The 23,992-nt window shown below is 45.4% G+C and overlaps 5 protein-coding genes across 7 annotated transcripts; 3 read left to right on the top strand and 2 right to left on the bottom strand.

Moving 5' to 3' along the window:
• Window positions 2,339-5,671, top strand: LOC8084157 (tubulin beta-7 chain). The gene is made up of 3 exons (XM_002466311.2): window positions 2,339-2,941; window positions 4,304-4,573; window positions 4,672-5,671. The coding sequence occupies exons 1-3, from the start codon at window positions 2,548-2,550 to the stop codon at window positions 5,343-5,345; spliced, it is 1,338 nt and encodes a 445-aa protein (XP_002466356.1). The 5' UTR covers window positions 2,339-2,547; the 3' UTR covers window positions 5,346-5,671.
• Window positions 6,517-9,328, top strand: LOC8083935 (dihydroceramide fatty acyl 2-hydroxylase FAH1). 3 transcript variants are annotated; one of them, XM_002466310.2, is made up of 7 exons: window positions 6,517-6,834; window positions 7,543-7,608; window positions 7,975-8,067; window positions 8,146-8,342; window positions 8,429-8,534; window positions 8,672-8,818; window positions 8,919-9,328. In XM_002466310.2, exons 2-7 carry the CDS (start codon window positions 7,558-7,560, stop codon window positions 9,036-9,038), a joined length of 714 nt encoding a protein of 237 aa, XP_002466355.1. In that variant the 5' UTR covers window positions 6,517-6,834; window positions 7,543-7,557; the 3' UTR covers window positions 9,039-9,328. The 3 variants fall into 3 exon arrangements, with proteins under 3 accessions (XP_002466355.1, XP_021305207.1, XP_021305215.1); XM_021449532.1 differs by having other exon boundaries at window positions 6,576-6,834; window positions 7,502-7,608; window positions 8,919-9,255; XM_021449540.1 differs by lacking the exon at window positions 6,517-6,834 and adding an exon at window positions 6,940-7,464 and having other exon boundaries at window positions 8,919-9,255.
• LOC8083934 (alpha N-terminal protein methyltransferase 1) lies at window positions 10,319-12,842 on the bottom strand. Its single transcript, XM_002463750.2, has 8 exons — window positions 12,511-12,842; window positions 12,260-12,398; window positions 12,022-12,080; window positions 11,680-11,799; window positions 11,486-11,587; window positions 11,032-11,086; window positions 10,781-10,878; window positions 10,319-10,702 (listed from the first exon to the last, which is right to left on the bottom strand). The coding sequence occupies exons 1-8, from the start codon at window positions 12,721-12,723 to the stop codon at window positions 10,574-10,576; spliced, it is 915 nt and encodes a 304-aa protein (XP_002463795.1). The 5' UTR covers window positions 12,724-12,842; the 3' UTR covers window positions 10,319-10,573.
• LOC8084156 (ribosome-binding ATPase YchF) lies at window positions 15,592-18,938 on the bottom strand. Its single transcript, XM_002463749.2, has 11 exons — window positions 18,598-18,938; window positions 17,961-18,149; window positions 17,786-17,839; window positions 17,337-17,447; window positions 17,164-17,226; window positions 16,840-17,094; window positions 16,562-16,708; window positions 16,454-16,481; window positions 16,298-16,368; window positions 16,053-16,112; window positions 15,592-15,949 (listed from the first exon to the last, which is right to left on the bottom strand). The coding sequence occupies exons 1-11, from the start codon at window positions 18,844-18,846 to the stop codon at window positions 15,881-15,883; spliced, it is 1,296 nt and encodes a 431-aa protein (XP_002463794.1). The 5' UTR covers window positions 18,847-18,938; the 3' UTR covers window positions 15,592-15,880.
• Window positions 20,629-22,897, top strand: LOC8084155. Its single transcript, XM_002466309.2, has 2 exons — window positions 20,629-21,596; window positions 22,486-22,897. Exon 1 carries the CDS (start codon window positions 20,811-20,813, stop codon window positions 21,591-21,593), a length of 783 nt encoding a protein of 260 aa, XP_002466354.1. The 5' UTR covers window positions 20,629-20,810; the 3' UTR covers window positions 21,594-21,596; window positions 22,486-22,897.

The following is a 23,992-nucleotide window of genomic DNA, read 5'->3' as shown; positions in this document are numbered from 1 at the left end:
TCCCAGAGATCCATGGTAGCAGTTTAGCCACGTAAGACCTTGTTTGGATGTTGTCGGATTTACTTCAATCCATGTGTGTTGGTGTGGATTAAGATGGAATTTAGTTCAAGTTCTACTCCAATCCACGTCGACACATGTGGATTGGATTGATGTGAATCCGACTACATCTAAACAAAGTGTGAGCAGGACTGTTGACCGATCGCTATGTTACACCATTCAGGACCGGCGCTGCCCCAAGTCATGTACGATAACAATAACAAGCATTTCCCCTGACTAATCAACGAAGAATCGGGGCGAGGACAAGAGTGGTTAGCGTTGCTGTTGACCATCCTACCTGGCAGCAATGTTCAACTCGAAGCTAGTGTACCCATATATAGCGTGATAGCAATGATGTACTGGCATCGAAGCAGTCAATAAAATAAGACCCCACTGTTTTTGTTAACCATGATTGGATCGATGTATCGCTAGGGGCTGTTAGGATCACTTGGCTATCTAAACGGGTACTGCGTCCTTAGCTTTCCTCCACCGTTGAACCTAGGTATCGTATTGCCGTGTGGCAAGCGAAAAAATAGCGGTTCTTTTCTCTTGTCTCATGATAAAGTTTTAGTACGTGTTTAGCTTGTACTTTCAGCTAGTCCGTCCCCAGCCATGCATGCATTATAGTTGGTGCCACTGCCACCCTCTCTGTGTTCCCTACCTGAACATGAGCTGATCAGCAACATGCTGGTAATTGGTCCTTGTCATTCCTCTGACTAAGCAACAGCTACGTCTGTTGACACGCAGGGTCCAGGCTTTGCTTGCTTGCATTACCTACCGGCCAAGCGTCGCTATCCGCTGTCTAAAATAAATAGCCGCCATAATCACACATCTAATCATTAGGGCACTTACAAGACTCTATCACAGAGTCCAAGAGAATTAATTACATACTATTTATGATATTTTGCTGATGTAGCAGCATATTTATTGAAGAAAGTGGTAAAAAAATAAGACTCCAAGTCTTATTTAGACTCTAAGTCCACATTGTTCAAGATAATAAATAACTTTAGACTTTATGATAGAGTCTGCATTGTGAGTGCCCTTAGGACAGTCCCAATGGAAGAAACCACGACAGTTTCTATAGCATAGGATACTGTACCAAGAAACTATCTTTTCCATTGCATTATTTTGTACTAGTGTCTAGATAAAAATGTTCCCAATCATTCACTTTATTTCTCTCTCACATCTTTGGATCCTCTGTGCATTTGGTTTACTCTTTCTTACTCTATCATCCTCTGCTGCCGGCGTCCAAATAGCGAACGAGCTTCGTCTCTATCGGATAACTAGCTAGCAGCTCCGTCACCTGGAAGGAAGGATTGTTTGCCTGCTCATCATTCAAGGCTGCCGGGCTAGCAGGCGGCAGAGCCTTTTCTACTACTTTGCTGAGGCACAGCAGAATGCCGCCAAGCCGCTCACATTGTGGCTTAATGGAGGTTTGTTGCTACTGCTCGCACCTCATCCATGGCGTGAGCATGTGCGGACCGGCGAGCCCTCGTCCATGGCGTGAGCATGCACAGACCAACGAGCCAGCAAGCTCCATCGCGTCGTGCGGCACGATCGGGAGATTGGGCTGCGGCCGGAGCTCCATGGCGGCGCATGTGCTGCCAGGCTAGAGTTCCACGCCGCTGGCCCTTGGCGACGGGAGCGACAACACAATTTGGAATAGGAGATCCGAACGGAGTTGAATGGAAACGACCAGTTTCTCCCCAACGCAGATCACGTAGTTTCCTCACGCATCGGTGTGAGAGACGACTTCGTTTCCTCCATAGGAAACGGTTTCTCTAATTTTTCTTCTCTCTCCCTAATAAATCTATTTTCACATCACCAATTTGCTTAGTTGGCAAGTTAATTAATAACGATAAAAACTACCATCAACACATCATTGGGACTGCCCTTACATGCTCAAGACGAGAAGAGAGCACCACAGGCTACAACAGGCTACAGCTCGGGTAAGCTTGTCTTTTTGGGCCCGCCGTTCGGTTACGACAGGTCGACAGCCTGCCACGTGGGCCCACGCCCAAACCTGGACCCAAAAGTCGCCAACGCCAATACCAACGCCAACAGAAAGAGCCCAACCAACAAATCGACACAAACTTCCCTTTTTTTAAAAAAAAAACACAAAAGAAATCCAGGAAACGGGCCCTCTAGCCGTCCGATCAACAAACGCACGGTGGAGATGGACCAGCTCCACCGCCTCAACGCGTCGGCGCCTGGGCCCCTACCGCGGCGGCCGGGTCTCTCTCCAGTCTCCACTCTCCACCCACCGGGCACGGGCCGCCACAGCACAAGAAGGTCCACAACCCCCTCCTCCAGCTCGAAGGCTCTCGGTGGAAGTCGCACGGGGGCAACAGCATAGAGCAGCATTTCAAATCCGTCCTCACCTATAGACAAGACCGCAAGCCCACAGCACCCGAGAGAGGTCGAGACCGTGCGCCGCTCCCCGCCCGCCTTTTCCCCGCCCGCGTCCGACCTCGACCCCAGCCCCGGCGAGCCAGCAGGCAGGCGTCAGCCATGAGGGAGATCCTGCACATCCAGGGCGGGCAGTGCGGGAACCAGATCGGTGCCAAGTTCTGGGAGGTGATCTGCGACGAGCACGGGATCGACGCCACGGGCCGCTACGCGGGGGACTCGGACCTCCAGCTCGAGCGCATCAACGTCTACTACAACGAGGCCAGCGGCGGCCGCTTCGTCCCGCGCGCCGTCCTCATGGACCTCGAGCCGGGCACCATGGACTCCGTGCGCTCTGGGCCCTTCGGCCAGATCTTCCGCCCCGACAACTTCGTCTTCGGCCAGTCCGGCGCTGGGAACAACTGGGCCAAGGGACACTACACCGAGGGCGCCGAGCTCATCGACTCCGTCCTCGACGTCGTCCGCAAGGAGGCCGAGAACTGCGACTGCCTCCAGGGTATTTACTCTGCCCAATCCCATCCCTCGCGCTCTCCGATTTTCATAGCTTTTCCGCTTCTGATTAGGGTTATTAGATCCGGTTGGGTTGGGAGCGTTAAAATCTATAGTCCAGATCCGAGTCCTTGGGGATATGAATGACATTAAAATGACCTCCAATTGGCATTTCTGCGAGGTGCTTTTTTCATCGTCGGTCGCATTTACTAGTAATTTTCGTCCTGTGTGCTGATGAATATGCCAAGTGGCCCGTGTTATTGTTAAGCATTAGCCTCTAGCCCTCTAGGTAGGTTGTTATGCCAGTACATGCACTTAAAGTATTGCTTGTTCCTGTGGATTCGGCTATTTTTTCTACCTAGCATGATGGAATGATGATTGGTAATTCCGTTATTGGGTAAGCAATCGTACAGTCTGCGTCGGATCACTTGAACAGAAAAAATCATAGCTACAGTAATTATTGTGTTTAGTCTATTTTGTGGTTATATTGGCGCTTTCATGATGGAACTCTCTAGAGGTTTGCTAGTCAATGGAACTCTGTAGATGTTTTCTAGTCAATTTGTCTGTCTTCAACTCTTCATGTATACTCTTGTTGATTCATGTTGAACTCCTGTACCATTTCTCTGGGCGAAGTAGCTGGACCGACATCAACTGTTGGTAGGGTGAATATTTTATTAATGTATCATTCATGAGTGTTGGGTGTGTTAGCTTGGAGTTCCGCTCTGGGAGCCTATAAATTTTAATGACCTTTTCTCTGGGCTAAGTAGCTGGACCGGCATCAACTGTCAGTAGGATGGATATTTTATTATTAATGTAACATGAGTTGGTTGTGTTAGCTTGGAATTCCACTCTGGGAGCCTACAACTTCTATTAAAAGGTCAAATTAAATATTGCGTCGTAGCTGGACTGAATTCTTTGGCCAACACCAAACAAAATGGATTCCATGTCTTCATGTATGGTGAATATAACAAAATGGATTCCATGTCTTCATGGTGAATATAGCAGTGCTGAACTTTATGTCTCTTGAAATTTAATCCCTATATGGTTGTTCTGTGTTAATATAAACTATGGTGTGCCCAAGTGAAGTATCTGGTATCATGTCAAGATCAGTTCATGGGCTAGTAGAGCATGGTGGTAGTATGTTGTGAAATTGACTGAATTCAAAATATCACTTAACTGTGGTAACATGAACACATGATTGATGATTGTTAACAAACTCTAGTCACATAGAACGCATCACATTCTGATATCTTGAGACCTTCAAGTGTTGCTGTATCTTTCCAACCCATCTAGTCTGATTACATTTTTCATGCTGGGAATGTTGTTTGTGTTTGTGGATAATTGAATGACTCATTTGATTTACTTACAGGTTTTCAAGTTTGCCATTCGTTGGGAGGTGGCACTGGATCTGGCATGGGCACCCTTCTTATTTCCAAGATCAGGGAGGAGTACCCTGACAGAATGATGTTGACCTTCTCTGTATTCCCATCACCAAAGGTTTCTGATACTGTTGTGGAGCCTTACAATGCTACACTTTCTGTTCACCAACTTGTTGAGAATGCTGATGAATGTATGGTGCTTGACAACGAGGCTCTGTATGACATATGCTTCCGCACACTAAAGCTCGCCACCCCTACCTGTAAGTTAATCCTCATTAATTCTTTTAAAAACATCGATATCCAGTAGTTTGTATCCTATTGAAAGGGCTGGTACTGATGGCGAGTTCTAATGATGCAGTTGGTGACCTGAACCATCTTATCTCTGCTACCATGAGTGGTGTGACATGCTGCCTGAGGTTCCCTGGTCAGCTCAACTCTGATCTGCGCAAGCTTGCCGTGAACCTGATCCCATTCCCTCGTCTCCACTTCTTCATGGTCGGCTTTGCCCCGCTGACCTCTCGCGGGTCACAGCAGTACCGTGCGCTCACGGTCCCCGAGCTGACCCAGCAGATGTGGGACGCCAAGAACATGATGTGCGCAGCAGACCCCCGCCACGGCCGGTACCTGACGGCGTCGGCCATGTTCCGCGGGAAGATGAGCACCAAGGAGGTGGACGAGCAGATGCTGAACGTGCAGAACAAGAACTCGTCCTACTTCGTGGAGTGGATCCCCAACAACGTCAAGTCGAGCGTGTGCGACATCCCGCCCAGGGGCCTCAAGATGGCGGGCACCTTCGTGGGGAACTCCACCTCCATCCAGGAGATGTTCCGCCGGGTGAGCGAGCAGTTCACTGCCATGTTCAGGCGCAAGGCCTTCCTGCACTGGTACACGGGGGAAGGGATGGACGAGATGGAGTTCACCGAGGCCGAGAGCAACATGAACGATCTGGTCGCTGAGTATCAGCAGTACCAGGACGCCACCGCCGACGAGGAGTACGAGGACGAGGAGGACGAGGAAGCTGTGGCCGAATAGCAATGAGCTCCGTCCGTGGGTGCTCTTTCCCAAGGGTAGGACCGCCGCACTTGTGTCTCTGTGAATGAGTTTGTTTTTCTGTGCTTCTCGTGGTTTGCATGATTGATTACGCTTCTGTTGTTGCCGTTGAGGTTGCGTCTGTGTTTCGGCTGCGGCCACTGTAATGTAGCCACTGTAATAGGTCGCCGTCCGTTTGTGTTTCGCATCCTTTGGGTCAAGTAGCTTACGTTACGGCTTTGCTCTCCTTGAGCTGGCCAACTGTAATTTCTGACGAGATACTGGTAGTGAGTGATTTTTTTTCATCTTTCTGTGAAAGCCTGTGTCAATCTGCATCAGCATTGTTCCTGTGTGCACGAGAGAAGCAGATCATTCACTCATTGAAGGCTAATTAAAGCTTCATCAGGAGACAGGAGTTTTGTTGGTCAGGCTGTTTATGGTTGCCTAGAAACGGGCGGGACCTGATCGGATCTCTGAACCAGTAACCATCCGGCGGTCGAGCGTTCGCACATGCGGATGCGGTGGGCGGACCCAGCAAACAGCCATGCCTGAGTCGTTGGGTAGCTGACGAGTGACGACGGCCAGCAGATTTGGGGCGCGAACCGTTTCCGAGAGAGGATTTGCATTTGCTCGCTATCTGTCTGTCTCTGAACGGTTCACGTGCTGCGCCCACATGTGCCGCACATGCCTCTCACCGGTGGCCAGTGGCTCCAAAAGATCCCACAGTAGCCAAGATCTCAAGCTGAAGCTGCTGTCTACCATTCTTCTGTACTTACCACGCATGAATTTTACAGGAACTGCCCTGGCTAAAATATTTCACAGGAAATCAGCGAGAACCCATGGTTTTCTTGGAGATTCCCTAGCGGCCTAGCTCCAGACGTGCTCATAAGTCATAAATGGTTAAGGTCAGTAAATCATAATCGCCAGTAAGTCAGTTTTGGTAGCAAGTGAGCTTTGCTTTCCAGTGCACTGTGCACAGCCTTGCCAAAAAAAACAACAAAAAACTTTGTTACACCGACGTGTAGCTCAGCTCCTCATGCAGTGTCCCCATCGGCCCATCGCGAGTTCACGCACAGCAGGGCACAGCCCAATGCCAAGCTGGCGAGCGGGCCCCACCTCCCCAGCCGCTATTTGAGAGCGAGAGCCCTTGGCGGATCACCATTTACAGATGCGCCCTTGCAAAACCCCGCTAATCGCAAACGCTCCCACGCAGCGCGGAGCCGCGGACCGGGATATCTGCTGGTCTGGCCTCTGGCGGGCTGGCGCCTGGCGGTAGACGAGACTGGAGTACTGGACTCGACATTTTTTTTGGCAGATAGCCCCCCGCGTTTGCTCTCTTATTCGCCCCGCGCCTGCTCTTGCCATCCGCTGCTCTTCTCCGTTCACCCCTCCTCCTCCTCTCTCTCTCTCTCTCTCTCTCTGTCTCGCCGCCCGGGGAGAAGGAGGGCTCCGTCCGCCGCTCCCGGGGAAGAGCCCGCCATTGCTGCCGCTGGTGAGTTTCCCTTCCCTGCTCCCCTCTGATCCCACTCCCTCTTCTCTCTCGATCGCATCGTGCTAGTCCGCTAGGCTAGACCCCGTGGCCGGCCGCCGGCCGCATTGCACGCGCGGTCTAGTTTCGTAGATGCAGGACGTCGGAGATATTTTTTTTTCTCGGCGCTTTGGCGACGGCGGCGGTTTCAGTAACCCAATGCCTTGGATCTAGACCGAGATTGCTCTACCCGCATTTGTTGCTACGGTGTTGTACCAAGTCTGTTCAGATTCGTGCGAACATTTGACTGCAAAACATTAGGACTCCAAAAAAAAAATCGTCTAGACACTAGAGGCACACTCTTGTGTGTTGTTACACTCAAGTACTGTACTGGTTGCCAAATTCGTGCGAGCATCCGCTGTGTGCGGTCGAGTGCGTCGTTGTGTGACGGAGCGCCACATGCCGATGATTGCCCGGTCAGGAAACGCTGTCGTGGGCACCGGGAAAAAGGTGGTAATCATGATATCCTCACTGGTGCGTTCTCTAGGGCCTCACTCTTGGTAGTTCGGCTGGCGCAGCTCTCCTCCCACTGTCAGTCACAGTTGGTTCTGCTCATCGCCAGCGACGAGTTGCCCCCCTGCACCGTTGGAGACTGTAGCATTCTGAATCTGTCTTTGCTTCCTCACTGTAGTATGTGGACTGTGGCATGTGATGTGAGATTCTGTGATACAGGCCTAACTGGGGAAGATGGTTGTCCAGGAGTTCACAGTTGATCTCAACAAGCCCCTTGTTTTCCAGGTAAGCCTCACTCTTAGTTGCTTTCTTCGGTGATTGTTGTGAATCTTAGCCTTTTTGGAGTAGTTTTTTTTATTTGTTTATTTGAAGAAAAATTTTGAAGTAGCCTATATGGGATTGTCTTGCGCACTTTACAGTTCTCATTGCTTTTGAGCTTGTTGAGTGCAACTTTGGGTTTTTGGAAACCAGGTCTAATGTTATAGAGTGTGCCTTTTCCTTGGCAATAATTGTGGTAGACATGGTGCTGATGTATATTATGAAAGAAGAATCTCATGTAGTTGTAAAATTCAAGTTTCTGAATCGACGATGTCCAGTAGCTTTACAGTTACATAACCTTCTTCTGGTTGCCTCTTAATTTTGTGGATGAAGGTTGGCCATCTTGAGGAGCGTTACCAAGAATGGGTTCACCAACCTATTGTCAGCAAGGAGGGTCCACGCTTTTTCGGAAATGATGTCTTGGAGGTAACACATTCCATTGTATTGATATCTCATGGGGTTTTGGTACGTGAACCGTACTAACAAGCTTTTTGGATTGTCCAGTTCTTGACTTGCACAAAGTGGTGGGCTGTGCCAACTATATGGCTCCCTGTTGTTTGCTTCATGTTCGTGAAATCAATTTTGATGGGTAATACCATTCAGGACGTAGTTCTGATGGCTCTATTTGGAATATTTATTTGGACGCTGATTGAATATACTTTGCACCGCTTCCTATTCCACATTGAGACCAAAACCTACTGGTAAGAATAACTTCAACCTTCAAGTTGGCAACGTGTCATTATGTCTTCCTTCTGCTCTTCAAATTGTTGTCGATGCAATGTTGCAGGTGGAACACCGCACATTACCTTCTTCATGGATGCCACCATAAGCACCCTATGGACTCACTCAGGCTTGTTTTTCCTCCTACTGCAACAGCAATTTTGTGTTTCCCGGTATATCCCTTAAACTGTTATATATGCAACAAAAGTACTAACACTATGCTTCAAATTGGATTTGCAGAACTGGAACTTTTGACCATTCAGAAGAAAGATGACCGATTCAACTGAATTATCTGCTGTTTTATTTTCAGTTCTGGAACCTGGTCGCATTCTTCGCAACTCCATCTACCACACCTGCATTATTTGGAGGTGGTCTGTTGGGATATGTGATGTATGATTGCACTCACTACTACCTGCACCATGGACAACCATCCACAGACCCAGCAAAACATCTCAAGGTGAGGACATAATGACTCTTATAAAAAGTCATGAATTAGCCAGCTGCTCCATGAAATGTCCACAAGGTTTTGATTCCTTGAAAATTTGCCTGATATGCAGAGGTATCACCTCAGCCATCACTTCAGAATCCAAGACATGGGCTTTGGCATTACCTCATCGCTTTGGGACGCTGTCTTTGGGACATTGCCTCCATCCATGACACCTGGGAAGAAGAACTGACGCACATAACACAGTTCTTGGCATGAGAAATTCTAGGGGATCCTTATCAAAAAAAAGAAAGAAATTCTAGCGGATCTGTAATATATATTCAAGCCAGGGACAATCCTGGATCTGTCTTCGTGCGATGGGTTGACATGTCCATTCAGTTCAAAGTTCATGTGGTGTACTGATGTCTGGTGATCTATCCTGAATGTGAAGATAGTATTTCGCTGCCTCAGCATTGTGTGCATTGCCGGCTGTCTGGAAAATCGCATGTTAACTCTTTCCGTTTAGTTCTCAAAATCAGAGCATCAGACACTTGCAAATGCAAGATTCTCTCGTTTTTTTTTTCCTCCTCCGGGTCCCCATCATGAGTTGTCTCAAGTCTGACAGCGAGGAGCACTCCAGTTGGAAGACTGGGTATATTAGATTGAGTTGTTCAGTTTCAGGGTGTAAAGGTTACATTGGGTGTCACATAAGGGTGTCAAATGAGATGTTTGGATACTAATAAAAAAAAACAAATTACAGAATTCGTCAGTAAACTGTGAGATGAATTTGTTAAGTCTAATTAAGTCATCATTAGCACATGTGTTACCGTAGCACTTTATTGTCAAATCATGGACTAATTAGACTTAAAAGATTTGTCTCATGGAGTAGTCGTAATATGTATAATTAGTCTAGTCTGTATTTAATACTTTATACATGTGTGTAAACATTCAATATAGGATAGGGTGTAAACTTTTGAGGAGGGACTAAACAAGGCCGCCGCAAATTTTGTGCGTTTGAGAAAGGTATGAGCAGCTTAGCCAACAGCAAGACCACATAAGAAAACAATCATTGCCGTGTACCAAATGTCATGTTTAAGTTAACTCAATCTGTAACGATAACAAAGAAAATGTGACCAACCTACGAAGAACTAGGCTGTTTTTCACTAAGAAAATAGGAACATAAATTCAAGGCGAGGGAGGAATTAAATTTGGGTAGTTACGTACATGACCACACTTTTCACCCCCAAACTGTTATGCTCACTTGGTACTTGTCATGATAATTGAAAGGAAATACGAAGAGCAGCATCCTATTGTAAAGAATTCAGATCATTAGAATTTGTTATGGCTGGAAAAGGCACTTGTTGCAGTTGCAGATGGCACTGGAAACCCAGTAAAATTTATAGAGGCCTATCTACCAATTTGGTTTTTTTTTTTCTCACGGTTCTGCAATATTTCGTTACATTTTAGACATGTTCTGAGATGCGACGGGAAAGCACATGTCAATCATTCTGATTGAACTTCAGCAATATTCCTCTCAGAAAAATGTGATCGTGCACATTCAACAGAGATCATATATTTGAATATTTAACCAGGTGATACAACATCAGTTGAGATTAAGAATGAAGTTGATCTCAAAGAAATTTGAGCTTGTAAAGAAATAAAATGTATTGAAACAAAACTAACATGGCAAAAATTGATGTCCTAGAAACTTTAGCACAAGCCAGCGGGAATACATGACCAGACAGGCCCAGCAGCTCACAGCCCACCTAGACCTAGTGCCAGCATTCTTCAAGAGCGGATCATACGAGGTGAGTTTTTAGGCCGTCTTCTCTTTCCACTTTTCTGGATTTTCGGTTGACTGGTCACCAGTGCATACATTTTGACAGCAAATAGTTCCTCCGGGAGCTCCTTTTGGTCCTGTTTCATTTGCAGGATTAGATGGGGTGATGGAAAAGATGAATAAACTAAATAACATCAGCACTTTTGAATGTTTACCTTAACACTGAGGATATATAACCCACACCTTTTAAATAGCTCCCTGAAGTATGGGTCCGATCTAGTGACACTGTTATCCTCCTTGTCTAACACAAAACCTGAAAAAAAAACATATATTGTGTTCTCAGAGCAACATCAAGTATAACATTAGAACAATGCATTGTAGCAATTTCCAGCTGAGTACAACACCACTTTTCGCAAGAAAAATATGTTGTGGTAGATAGACAAAATATATGGTATAGCAAACTCACCATTTCTTGCAATGTTCTCTTTTAGAACAAAAAAACCATCAGGTTTGAGCCCAACCTGTAAAGAAAATTGAAGTTTATGCCTGATTAGAATGCATTAGAATTTGATACTATGGCGCTAATAATAGGTGCACAAACAAGACCATTTGGGAGGGTTCATTCAATTGCATATCTAAGGAAAAAGTAGTATGATTACAAATAGTATGGCTTATATAGGTGAACTGGCAAGAACAAAGATTGATATACAACAAGAAATACAGCATTTGTCCAGGTAATATCTAAAAAATATATATAGGAAATCTTTCTGTTAGTGCACCAATTATTTCCATGGAAAAGAATTCCATAAAACCTAAAATTGCAGTATAGCACTTATTTGCCTATACAAGTGTCAAATTTACAATCCAACAAAAAACAGTGTACGATTGAAAATAAATTAATGAAGTCATAGTCAAGTCACCTTTGCACGATTAAAAAATGAAATGAAATCATCATCCGGAAGTTGCCCTATGCACCACTGAATCCAAATCACATCATATTTTCCTTCCTCAGGAGTGAAGTCCTGAAGCAAGAAGTAAACTAGATTATACACAGAGAAGGGGAGAATAACTTTTCAAAGAATACCTAAAGAGAGCTAATGACCTACGGTACCACCTGAAGAGGCACACAGTAAAAGTTGGCAGCCTTGTGTGAGTCTTCTCCTTGATCCATATATCCAGTAAGACTTTCCCGTGCTGCTTCAAGGAAATGAGATACTGGCTCCACAAGATCTACCTGAATTCCAAATTTTCATAAAAGATCAAAACATAAGAAGACACAGCAAAAAAAATCATAGATCAAACATAAATAACAATGGAAATAGGTCATTTGCTGCGAGTATCATGGTATGGTACTATGGTATGCCGTTCACATACATGTACAAGATGCTGCAGTTTCTGAGTATGCATTTTATCTTCAGGATTAAAGGAGCATACCGAGGGAGGACAAGTCGCATACCTCATTGAAATGCCTGAGAAGAAAATTCTTTGTGACGCGCCCAATACCCGAGCCACAATCTGACACATTTTGAAAAATTACACATAAGATCATTGCACATTGCACACAAGTGTTCCATAAAGTGGACATTATACAGTAATTTACAGTAACTTTCACAGAGCGAAATCACTATATAGAACTGACACAGTAACAAGCTCTACTTGCACTAGCTAAAGCTTCCTTGCAGTAATAAACTCACCAAGCGCAACCAGATGACGCTTCGCGGTGCCAAACCGGTCTGCGAGGAGAGGGCGGAGGAAGGCGTCGCTGCCCTTGACATCCACATCGTTCACACACCCATAGCCTCCCAGAACCCCCTCGGTCGACGCCTCCACGCCCTACGGCACCAATTCGACCAAATTCTAAGCTAAATTTGTAGGCATGAATGAACATTTGGATTGGGGGTTTAGGGTTCAGGGCCCCGTAGAGGAGGAAGAGTGGGTGCTTTACTTGCCAGTAGGCGATAGCCTTGGAGTACCACTCCTTGCGCTTCCCGTCTCCAGCCCCTTCCTCGCTGGCGCCACCACTGCCTTCGGTGGCGGTGGCGGGGGACGCAGCTTCCGCCGTGGTGGAAGCCGTGGCGCTCGAGCCGAGCTCTTCCGCCCACATCTCGGTGGCGCTGGAGAAGACGCGGCCGGCGGAATCGAATCCGCGGGAATCCATCACTCCAGCGGCGGTGGCGGCGGCGGCGGCTGAGTGATGGGCTGATGGGCTGATGGCTGTAGCTTGTGCGCGTCCTCGAGGCGAAGGGGAGAGGGAGAGGGGTTCAAATGTGCTGTTCCGATTTTTACAGAGGCCATTTAGCATATGTGAACTCGCGCTGCCGCAACGTTGGTGTCCACTTTTCGCGAAATCCCCTATCCATGAGGTTCTTTAGGCCAGTCTCAGTCTAAAGTTTCATTTCCCGGTTACCAAGATGTGAAACTTTAAGATGAAATAGACCACTTCCTCATTGTATAGTTTTATTGCACTGTTTCATAGATCTTTTTGGCTTTATGGGTCCCACTCGTCTCTACTTCCTTGCCTAATTCGTGAACCCAGGCTGATGGCGCAGGCCATGGTCGTGCCCCGCAGACGGCGCAAACGGCCTTGTCGGAGCTCGTCGCCGCCTAGCGAGGCGAGGCAGAGCACCTGCGCCCACGCAGGAAGAGCTCGTCCACGCGGCGTGGCGCGGCGGAGGTGGCTCGCTTTGGCGCCAGCAGCGAGGCGGAGCCCGCTCGCGCGCGGCGCGACCGAGGCGGCGAGGCAGAGCCTGCTCGCATGTGGCGCGGCGGAGGTAGCCCGCTCACGCGCGGCCGAGGCGGCTCGCTCTCCCGCCCGGCGGCGAGGCGGAGCCTGCTCGCGCATGGCGCGGTGGAGGCGGCACGGCGAAGGCGAGCTCACCTCGAAGGCACCTCGAAGGCCGCTCGCGGCACGACGAAGGCAAGCTCGGCGAGGCGAGGTTCTCGCGGCGCGGCAGAGGCGGCTTGCTCGCGCAGCTCGGAGGCGGCCTGCTCGCAGCGTGGCAGAGGCGAGCTCGACGAGGTGCCCTTCTCGCGGCGCGGCGGAGGCGGCCTGCTCGCGGCTCGCGTGCAGCGCGACGGAAGCGGCGTTGCCTCACCAGCACGGTGGAGGAGCTCGGCCACGGCGGCCTCGCCTGCCCAACCCTGCTGATGAAACGCGTTCGCTTTCTCAGTGCGAGTTTCAATCTCGTTTCACGGTGTTGGAAACACCCCCTAGGTCGTGTCGTGGGGATGAAACGAATCCCTTCTCTCTCCTTCTCGTTTCATGCAAAAAGACCAGATCTGCTGATGTGGCACCTCAATAAATGTGCATAACACTCCTATGAAACTCCCATTAAGATTGGCCTTATAGACAAAAATGGACATATGACATTAGCACATTGTTGGCCTGCAGCGACCATAAGTCAAGAAATCCTTTTCTTTTTCAGAAAATTCCCATGCGTCATTTTGACTTTGAGATAGTATTCTTTTGTATTTTTAATAAATTATAGCAACGTCTCTATGTGAGTTGAATTTTGAGTTAGTGCACTTATATACAGTACTTCGTAGTTGACAAAACATCCCAATATAAAATGTTTGGCTGATTCCACCTGTTTTCACCAACGTATAGCTATTGGACACTATGCTAGATGGTCTCATTAGTTGGATTATGCTTATTCATGATGTTGTAATAAATAAATTGTACAAATACAAAAAATCACCATAGCCATCGTTGATGGTCCTTTTAGTCGAAGTTCTAAACCATATTAATATCTACACCGTCAGAAAATACTCTCTTCAGATAGTTTTTTAGACTTCTCCAATTTTTCATTTAGGCCTTGTTTAGTTCCGAAAAAAATTTGGATTTCGGCACTGTAGCATTTTCGTTTTTATTTGACAAATATTATTTAATCATGGATTAACTAGGCTCAAAAGATTCATCTCGTGATTTACAAGCAAACTGTGCAATTAGTTTTTATTTTCGTCTATATCTAACGCTTCACGCATATGCTCCAAGATTTGATGTGACGGAAAATCTTGAAAAGTTTTTGGTTTTCAGAGTGAACTAAACAAGGCCTTAAGCAAGTTTTAAAGGTGTTGCGACTTTAGCAAGACATTAGTCACATCAAGTTCCAGACTTCTAGCAACAATAAATATGACATCGTTGCAAGTATATTGACCTAAGAAACTAGATTGCATGTCCGAAGAGGTCAACTTGCATGTTTTTTCCATGTTAACGGTTGCATGCATGTAAAAGGAAGATATCCAATCAACACAAAGGTAATAAGCGGCGTGCCGGCGTGGGGAATTGCAGTAGGAACATGATTTACTCCTAGCCATGCACTCTCTTCCTTCTGTCCAACACACCAAACGTGTCGGCATGCTGTCCAAAGGTTACGTCGCAAAACACGCATTGATAGTCTCATAGACTGGCAGATATATATGCTTGCAGAAGCTAGGATATCCCAATTTGACAAAAGGTTAAGGCACTGAAGAGACACTCTATTGTGATGTCACCTTCCCCTACACCATATCCCCCATCTGACAAAAGGCTAAGACACTCACGTGTTGTGGTAAAGAGACACTCTATTATCATGTCACCTCCTCCGGTGTCCATTTAAGACTCAAGAGCATAGAAAGTAGCTATCGTTGAGACTCGTGGACGAGTAACAATTGCCTGCATTCAAAGAACAATAATACTAGATCATCTTAGTCTATGTAACAGTAACACTATATCATCTTAGTCTACGTAGAGTACTACTTTTCGTTGAAGCTAACAGCGTTGGACTTGTCCTAACGTTGCAGGAGCCCTAATTATATCCAACTTTGCAGCGCCACTTTTTGGTGGACTGGTGGTGGCAGGCTGCGTGAGGAGAGTGGGTGACATTCTTTTCGTTGTAAAACCATAGTGACATATAGGGTGGTTTTTTACGACTTTGGTTTCTTGAAAGAAATACGAGTAGATAGAGACAATTGGAGATTAACATTTCATCTCCACAAACATATATTAGCCCTAAGTAATCTCTTGTAATGTAACATTATAAAGTCATCGCAAAACTTCAAGCAGATTTGGCAATGTATCTCGACTGAACCATAAGGCCACCACTGGTGTTAGAAGTCTAGAAGAGAAGCTACACTGAATAACTATTGCAAAGGTGCCTTTCTTTAACATATGATACTCATACAGAATGAACCATTGTATTTTTCCTCATAAGAAAAGAAATAATGCTGGTAGATTAGTCGGTGGTCAAGAGGCCAAAAAAATGTCACAGTATGGGCAAACTATATTCTGCCTAGGACAAATTCCGGTGTTTTGAAGCTTTTTGCTACTATTGTTGTCACACATTGAATCTGAAAAGCATGACATCTCCTTCCTGCACAACATAATCCTTCCCTTCCAACCTCAACTGCAGTAGAAGTGACAGAGTAAATAAACAAACAAAAAAGCATATTTTTATCTGCATGTTTCAAATCACTGAATGTAAGGTGTAGCAACGCAAATATCTTTACCAGCCCTTTCTCCCTTGCTACTCCAAGAGAACCAGCTGCAACAAAATCATCATAGGATACCTGAGGTATGGTAGTAATCATTGTACAATTAGTAAATATCAAACAAAAAAAGCAAGTAACAATATATCCAAATTCCATAGAGGTGAAGTATCGGCAATTGTAACTGCGACTGCGATATATCATAACATGTAAACTGAAGTCTGAAATTTGTTCACTAAATTCTCATCATTTTGTACACAGCTTACAGTTTCAGCTCTGATGAATCCTTTCTGAAAGTCACTATGAATAACTCCAGCTGCCTGTGGTGCAGTCATGCCTACATGTAGAATTACATGCAGTTATAATGACTAAAAAAATTCTTCAAATATTACAATAAAAATAACTGTGAGGAAGAAGGAAACCTGAAAGAATAGTCCATGCTTTTGTTTCCTAAAAGGACACAGTTAAAGGTCTGTCAGTTTGTGTTAACAGTTGGGGAAAAAAAAACTTTGACAGCACAAAAGATGCACCTTCTCTCCGGTTGTGAAATAAGTTCTTAATCCCAATAGATTATATGTTGCTTTTACTAAATTTCCTAGTCCACTTTCAGCAACACCAAGAGATTTTAAATATTCTACTCTCTCTTCCAAAGGTAGCTCAGCGAGTTCAGCTTCAACCTGTTCATGCATTCCATGATTTTGTTAGCATAGATAGAACACGCAACATCACTTCACTCAGGCAAAAATATGAAATTATTACATAGAAATTTCTTCAAAAACTTCTTGTAGTCTAGATGCATACAACAAACCTGAGCTGATATTGTAACCATACCAGACTGCAAGTCTGATGCTGCTTTAGCCACCTCTTTGACATGAGGATTGCTATCAGGTTCAGCAAGATCAGATTCTGTTACATTAGCAACATAAATGACAGGTTTCATGGTTAGCAGACAAAGATGTTGTATAGCTTCCTTCTCATGCTCAGCTAAATCAACCGATCTTGCAGGTTTTCCTTCCATAAGTGCCTGCTGAATTTTTTCCAATCCTGATTTCTCTGCTTGTTCCTAAGTAGTGAAAACAGTTAGAACATAGAACAAATAGGTCATCAGAATGAAAGAATCTGTACGTCTTACCTTCGCTTTTACTTGCGCATCTTTAGTTTTGCTCTTGTTAAGCTTATCTAGCCTCTTCTCTATCTACACTTATTACACTACTGTCAGCAGTTGGACAGGATCATAGATAGCAATAGAAGTTTCTTTTGAAATGCATGATAGCAAGACGAATGCAAATTCCTTCACCAAATTACCTGTTCAAGATCCGAAAATATCAGCTCTAGGTTAATGACATCGATGTCTGATCTGGGATCGACCTTGCCATTGACATGAACTATATCGTCATCCTCAAAGCATCGCACAACCTGAGAATCCAGTCAAGAAGAAAAGATAACCAGTTATTCCTAGAGCCTAGACACATATCTTATAGGAGGCACATCCTATAATATTTCGCTATCTCCAACAAATAGGAAATGATAATGAAGCACCAGCAGTGAGCTGCAGTGCTGGATAAGAATAACAGAGTAGCTCCTGTCATACTTCACATATCAGTAAAATTGGAGGAAAAAAGGATATCTGATGGAGAATTGTATTAGCCTGTAAAGTATAAAGATGCTAGCAGGATGGCACACAGTAATTGACAGACACTAGAACTTGGCAAATATATGAGAGCTTACGAAGCATACAAGTACAAGACACCAACCTGAAGTATGGAATCCACTTCACGGATGTTTGAAAGGAATTGATTTCCTAGTCCCTGTTGTCAATTGTCAACAATAATACCACTATGTATAAACTAATCTGAAACCATCTCAACTTTGCTCAGCAGAGTTGGAGCTATCCTGCAGGTTAATTGAAGACAATGACAAAACTTGTACCTCTCCTTTGCTTGCTCCTTTGACGAGACCTGCAATGTCCACAAGCTCAATGGATGTTGGGACCGTCTGCTGTGACTTGCTTAATTTTGAGAGCACCTGCAAACGAGGATCAGGGATAGCCACCACACCAACATTTGGGTTGATGGTGCAAAAGGGAAAGTTTGCAGCTTGTGCCTTTCCGTTTTCAACCTGGAAAAAAAGTTGAGAAAGATTAACATTAAATTATTCCTGGGAAGAACGTGTCCTATGTATATCACATACATTTCTCCATTTGAAACATTTTACTGCAACAAGTCCAGACTCCAGAGGGCAACTTGTGCAGCAGCGGAACAACACAAAAGAACATGATATTTTGTGAACTTTATTGACTTACAAATTATACAAACCTACAGTGTCAGCCGTTCCACAAGAATGTCTATGTGGCAAAACGTCGAACAGTTGGCGTCCACCGACATCCACCCAACATACACGCTACAGTTCCACCCTATACCGAGCTAATGAACGAATCCAGAAGAATATATAGAGAGAGAAGAAAAGAGCCTAAACATTCTAGACTCCCCGGTTATTACGAGTTCTTGACAACACGAATTCCTCCCAGGAACAGGAAGCAGCGAAACAAACAAGCTTAGTTACTCACAATGGCGTTGAAGAGAGTGGACTTGCCGACGTTGGGAAGCCCGACGATGCCGGCGCGGAGGCTCATGCTTATCCGTGCCGAGCGGCCGGACGAGAACCGCCGGGCGCGGCTAGCCCGGCTCCAGCGCCAGTGCTGGAGTAGCGCCGACGAGCCGCACGGGGAGGGCAGGGTCGTCGCAGTCTGCGCCGCCGCGGGTGCCCGCGTGAAGCCCGCGAACGCTGAGCCGAGCGCGCGCGACACTGTCGTCATGGGCAGCGCCGGGAGGAGTTCGTGAGCGGCGCCGGAACACGGTGGGGCGTACGGTTGTCAGAGACGAGAGAGGTGCGAGATGGATAGATGGATGGCACGTGAGCGGCGCGTGAGGGCTTTCAAAACGCACGTGCGAGATACTCCCTCCGTTGCAAATTATAAGTCATTCTAAAAATTTTCAAGAGTCAAAATATTTTTAAGTTTGACAAAAAATATAGAGAGAAATATAAATATTTATGTCATAAAATAGATACACTATGAAAATATAACTAATAAAGAATCTAATGATACTTGGTTGGTATCAAAAATGTTATTATTTTGCTATATAAATTTGGTCAAACTTGAAAAACTTTGACTCTCCAAGATTCTTGAAATGACTTAAAATTTGGGACGGAGAGAGTATTTAACTTTTTTTTTCCGTTATTAGGAACAAGGTTCTTCAAAAACACTGCTCCCTCCAGGTTGGTTTGCACAAGATTTAGAAGAATATAAATTATAAATAATTTTTAAGTTGTTGAATTTAAAAATATAAAAATCATATGAGTAAATTTGTCTTAAAATGTACTTTGACTTTCTAACAAATATTTTTATAAAAATTAAAAGTCAAAGTTATGTTTTGGAGATCGTGTCGCTGTCCAAAACAACTTTTTACTTACCAGAACAAAGTATTAAAATGGCATCTATATTTGTATCATCAGTGAGGAAAAAACTTTTTACTTAGTTTTTACTAATTTTTTTACAGGCTAGACATACGAGCTAGTCTAGATGAAAAAGTCGAAGTCCAAGATATCCCTATCCTTTCTTGTTTAGTGCATGCATTTCTCCATTGTTCAAATTTTCAATTACTTTATCTGATTCATATCAAGCAAAAGTTAAAAGCATGGCAAATCTAACATGCCATAAGCACATTGAAGGTGAGGGGCACGCTAACTTAGGATAAACTAGACTTAGAGTCGAAACACATGTGGTGAGATTTGACATTTATTTGCTTGTTGGCACTTTGAAAGGCAAGCACACGATTAGTGGCGTTGAATAGCACATCATCGTAACCAGAGTCATCGAGGAGCCGAGGCCGAGACAATGGGGCTCAATGGCACCTATTCTAGCGACATGCTTAAACTAATCCATGCATCTGTTTAATGTCGTGGATTTAGACACTGTCGTTATCATTGGTCATCCTTATGCTTTTTGAGCTCGTTACACGTGGAGGCCACGACCATGATAAGATAGCTCACTTTCATAGCGATTGCAGTAGCAAGGCACAACATCGTGGAATGAGCTCATCCACGCGTGTGTGCAGCTAGGGGCCACGACAACGAGTTGGACACAATGGTGAGATAGGTGACGCTTGACGCTGATGGCTATAGTGTGCTTCGGTGGCGAGGTGGAAGTTGCCATCGACGATGCTATATATAGATTCTACCGTGGCCTTCGATAGATGGTGGTCTGACGGAACGTCATGAGTGTGATAGAGGTCGCGGTCCTCGATATGGGCCATTTGGTCAATGCAACGCGTACTTGGTGGACTACAATAGTTTAGCGCTTAGGCGGCTCATCGTCACGTGTGGACATCGACAGTTCCCATGGTGGTGAGGCAACCATAGAGGCGTGCGAATGGTAATATGGCGATCGTGCGTGCAAACGTGACAAAGATATATTATGCGATGGTGCACCCATCTTTACAAAGAAGAAGAAAGGGATATACACAATTTAACTTTTTGCTTAGCGTCTTTGGTTTGGAATTTGTAAAAAGATGTTTCACATAATTTTTCAGTAGTTATACACAAATTCAGTTGTAGTAATTTTTTTTCAGAAAAAGAAAGCCATACCTTAAATAAAAGGGCAAAAGTTAAATATCCCGGCGAGGAGAACTGATTGGTTGCGAGATCCACCGTTTAATCCCAAACAAAACCTGAAACCACTTCTTCCTAAAACCTAGCCAGCCGCCGCCGCAGCAGCAGCAGATGGCATCGGAGGAGCGCCCCTCGCCGGTGCCCTCGGACGACACCACCACCACCACCGTCTCGGACGAACATCTGAGTCCCCCGTCATCACCTTCCACAACCTTCGACTCTGCTCCCGAATCCGATGTCTCCGCCGCGTCCTCGCTGCTCTCGGACGGCTCTTCAGGGCCCGATCCCGAGCCCATCGTTTCCAGAAAACCCCGCCCGCCACAGCGCTCTTGGCCGGACTCCGACGAGATCGCGCTCCTTGAGGCCGTCGCGTCGCACCGGAAGAAGCACGGGCGACTTCCGTCGCCCGATGAGCTCGCCGCCGCGCTGCGGGGCCGCATCTTCTCGGAGGAGCGCCTCACCGCCGAGCAGGTAGCCAAGCGGCTGCTCGCGCTTCGCACGCGGTACGGCAACGCCGCTATCCGCCTCAAACGCGGCATAATCCCCGCGAAGGATAGCGACCTCACCATCTACAGGCTCTCCAAGCTCATCTGGGCGGACACGCGCAAGGGGAAGATGGAGAAGAAGACCCGTGCGCCCGACGCGCGCGAGGACCCAAGGGGGTTTGACGAGCTGACCGAGCTGTACCCTTGCCTCTCCGCGGAGGCGGAGGCGATTGATGCGAGGTGCGGCTACGGGTCGCTGAAGAGGGCGTTCGGGCGCATCGGTGACGACACGGCGGCGCGGCTGGAGGCGAAGCTGAAGAGGCAGCGGGTGGCAGAGGCAAGGCAGAGCGCAAAGCTTGACCGGCTGAGGACCGACGTTGCCAATGCGCTTCAGAAATTTATCAAGTGAATGGTGATTTCATCTTCTTTCTGTTCATACATGGATTGCCGTAGAAAGACAGTAAGATTGGCTCCTTGGCATGGCTTCATGATTGAAATGTTATCAGATTCTTTGTGGAATGTTTGAGGACACCATCAACTGCAAAATCTGAAATGTCATGCCGTGAATGGGTGGCATTGAGTTTGTTTTGCACTGCCAATTTCTGAACTAAGAACTGGTTTTCAGTATCAGTAGGAAAATAATTTTTCCCTCAGCAACAAAACTCGAAGTACAGAAGTATGATAACTTTACACCATTTTATGGCTTGTTGGTTTCAAGCTGCTAACATTCACTATCTAATGCAAATGGTAGTTACAGCATGACACACAATTTATATGGCCAAAACATTTCATGAAGCCCATCTAATGCAAATGCAAAGAGTGATGATATTTCAGGCCTAATGTTGTGTTTTGCATCGATGGGCAATTTTGATTATCATATAAAGTTTGGGCAGTGTTTGTAAAGGCTTCTGCTCCCAGATTATCATCCAGAGAGCAGCTGGAGCTGGAGCGCATTCCAAAACCTCTCCTGTGAATCTTGGACTATGACTATGTGATTGTCTGTGTTCTATATGATTCAGAATGCTGATCGTCTTGCGTTTTGCTTTCCCACACCCTTTTGATTGTCGTTACAGGTGTAGCGCAAAGTAGCATGATCAGTATAGTAGTTATAGGTTGATTGTAGAGTCCCCTTTGTAGTTCTAAAAAGTTTTATGAAACTTGGTTACTTCCAGGGTTGCAGTTATATGATCTCAAACTCACCTTTGGAATTGTAGTCTGGGTGTTGTGGACAGCTCAATAAAATGTCTATTGTGCACAAATTCTGTACTGAAGTTCTGCACAAAATCGTTTTTGGCTTGCAGAATTGGTGGATTTTGTTGAAGGAAGATGTGGACGTCTGGAGGATTATGACACGCGCCAAGTGAAAGTGGCTTTAATATTTTGTCCAGGAAAGGAAGCTACATAACATGTAGGACTTGCTATGATATTCTGGTTGCTTAGTTCTTAGAGTTGAGTTCTGCTAGTGGCTGTTCCTATCTCTTGCTGTTTGGATGTTTGCCTCTAGCTTTCTTGCCTGTGTTGCGCTTCCCTTTAAGGGCTTGTTTGGAAACATAGCAATCCCCTTCAATCCATACGTATTGGAAGGGATTGTGGTGGAAAATAAGTTCATTTTCCACACTAATCCATATGGATAGGGAGGGATTGAGTTTATCCAAGCAAGCCCTAAGTTGGAATCCCAGCAATATAGTTTTAAGAGCTCATTTTATGGCCATCTATAAAAAGCAGTTAAAACCTTTTTTTATAAAGAAAGTATTGCAAATGTGCTAGTTAATGAGCATTCGAACTTGATCTTAACGTGACAGTGCTGAAACACTTGTCGAATGTGATTGAGGCCTTGTTTAGTTTTTTCAGATTCTCCGTCACATCAAATCTTTAGACGCATGTATGGAGTATTAAATATAGACGAAAATAAAAACAAATTATACAGTTTGGTTGGAATCGACGAGACGAATCTTTTGAGCCTAGTTAGTCAATGATTGGACAATATTTGTCAAATACAAACGAAAGTGCTACTATTCCTATTTTGAAAAAAAAATTGGAACTAAACAAGGCCTGGGTTTTAACAGAAATATGGCGTTTAGCTGTTGCCTAAGCTGCCCATACCTTTCTGAAACGCAAAAAAGTTTGCGGCGCTCTCCAGAATCTGTAAATTCAAAACACAGAATATGCATCAGGTATACCAATTCTTCAAACTGTAATGCTCTTTGCTGTCAGATTTAGAGAGAATCTCTGATGGACTGATTTTGAGAGGGTTTTTTAGGATCAGTATACCACATGAACTTTGAACTGAATGCACATATGAACCCAATGGCAATGTCCCAAAGAAAGCGTCCCAAAGCGATGAGGTGATGCTTCAGCCCTTATATTGGATCCTGAACTGGCGATTGAGGTATCCTTCTTGTCCTAGATCCTAAGCTGGCGGTTGAGGTATCTACTGTACCTGAATCTACTATACCTAAATAGGAGGAACTTACTACATGAATTCTCTGTAATTTTGTGAAGCCACGTCATTTGAGAGTCCCACAGGGCAAGTCAGTAGGTGAAGAATCCCATTTGTGTTTATAGATTAGGCGGCACCGGCTCTGTATTTCCAAAACTGCAAAAGTTACAGCAAAACCCACTAGCCGCACTATACTGAAACGTAAAGCATATAAACAGTCACATTAATTGGTCTCAACTCTCCGGTTCTTGCCTCATCTGTTCATCGGTTTCTTTCTGTTTGTCTCTCTTCCAATTCCTAACACTATATATTTAGTCTCTGTTTTCCGCTTCCTAAGCTCCAGCGAGCGCATCACACATCAATAAGGC

The sequence above is a fragment of the Sorghum bicolor genome, chromosome 1, assembly GCF_000003195.3.
Source record: "Sorghum bicolor cultivar BTx623 chromosome 1, Sorghum_bicolor_NCBIv3, whole genome shotgun sequence".
NCBI lineage: Eukaryota > Viridiplantae > Streptophyta > Magnoliopsida > Poales > Poaceae > Sorghum > Sorghum bicolor.
Note: the sequence above shows the minus strand (reverse complement) of the source record. Positions and strands in the feature narration are given on the sequence as shown.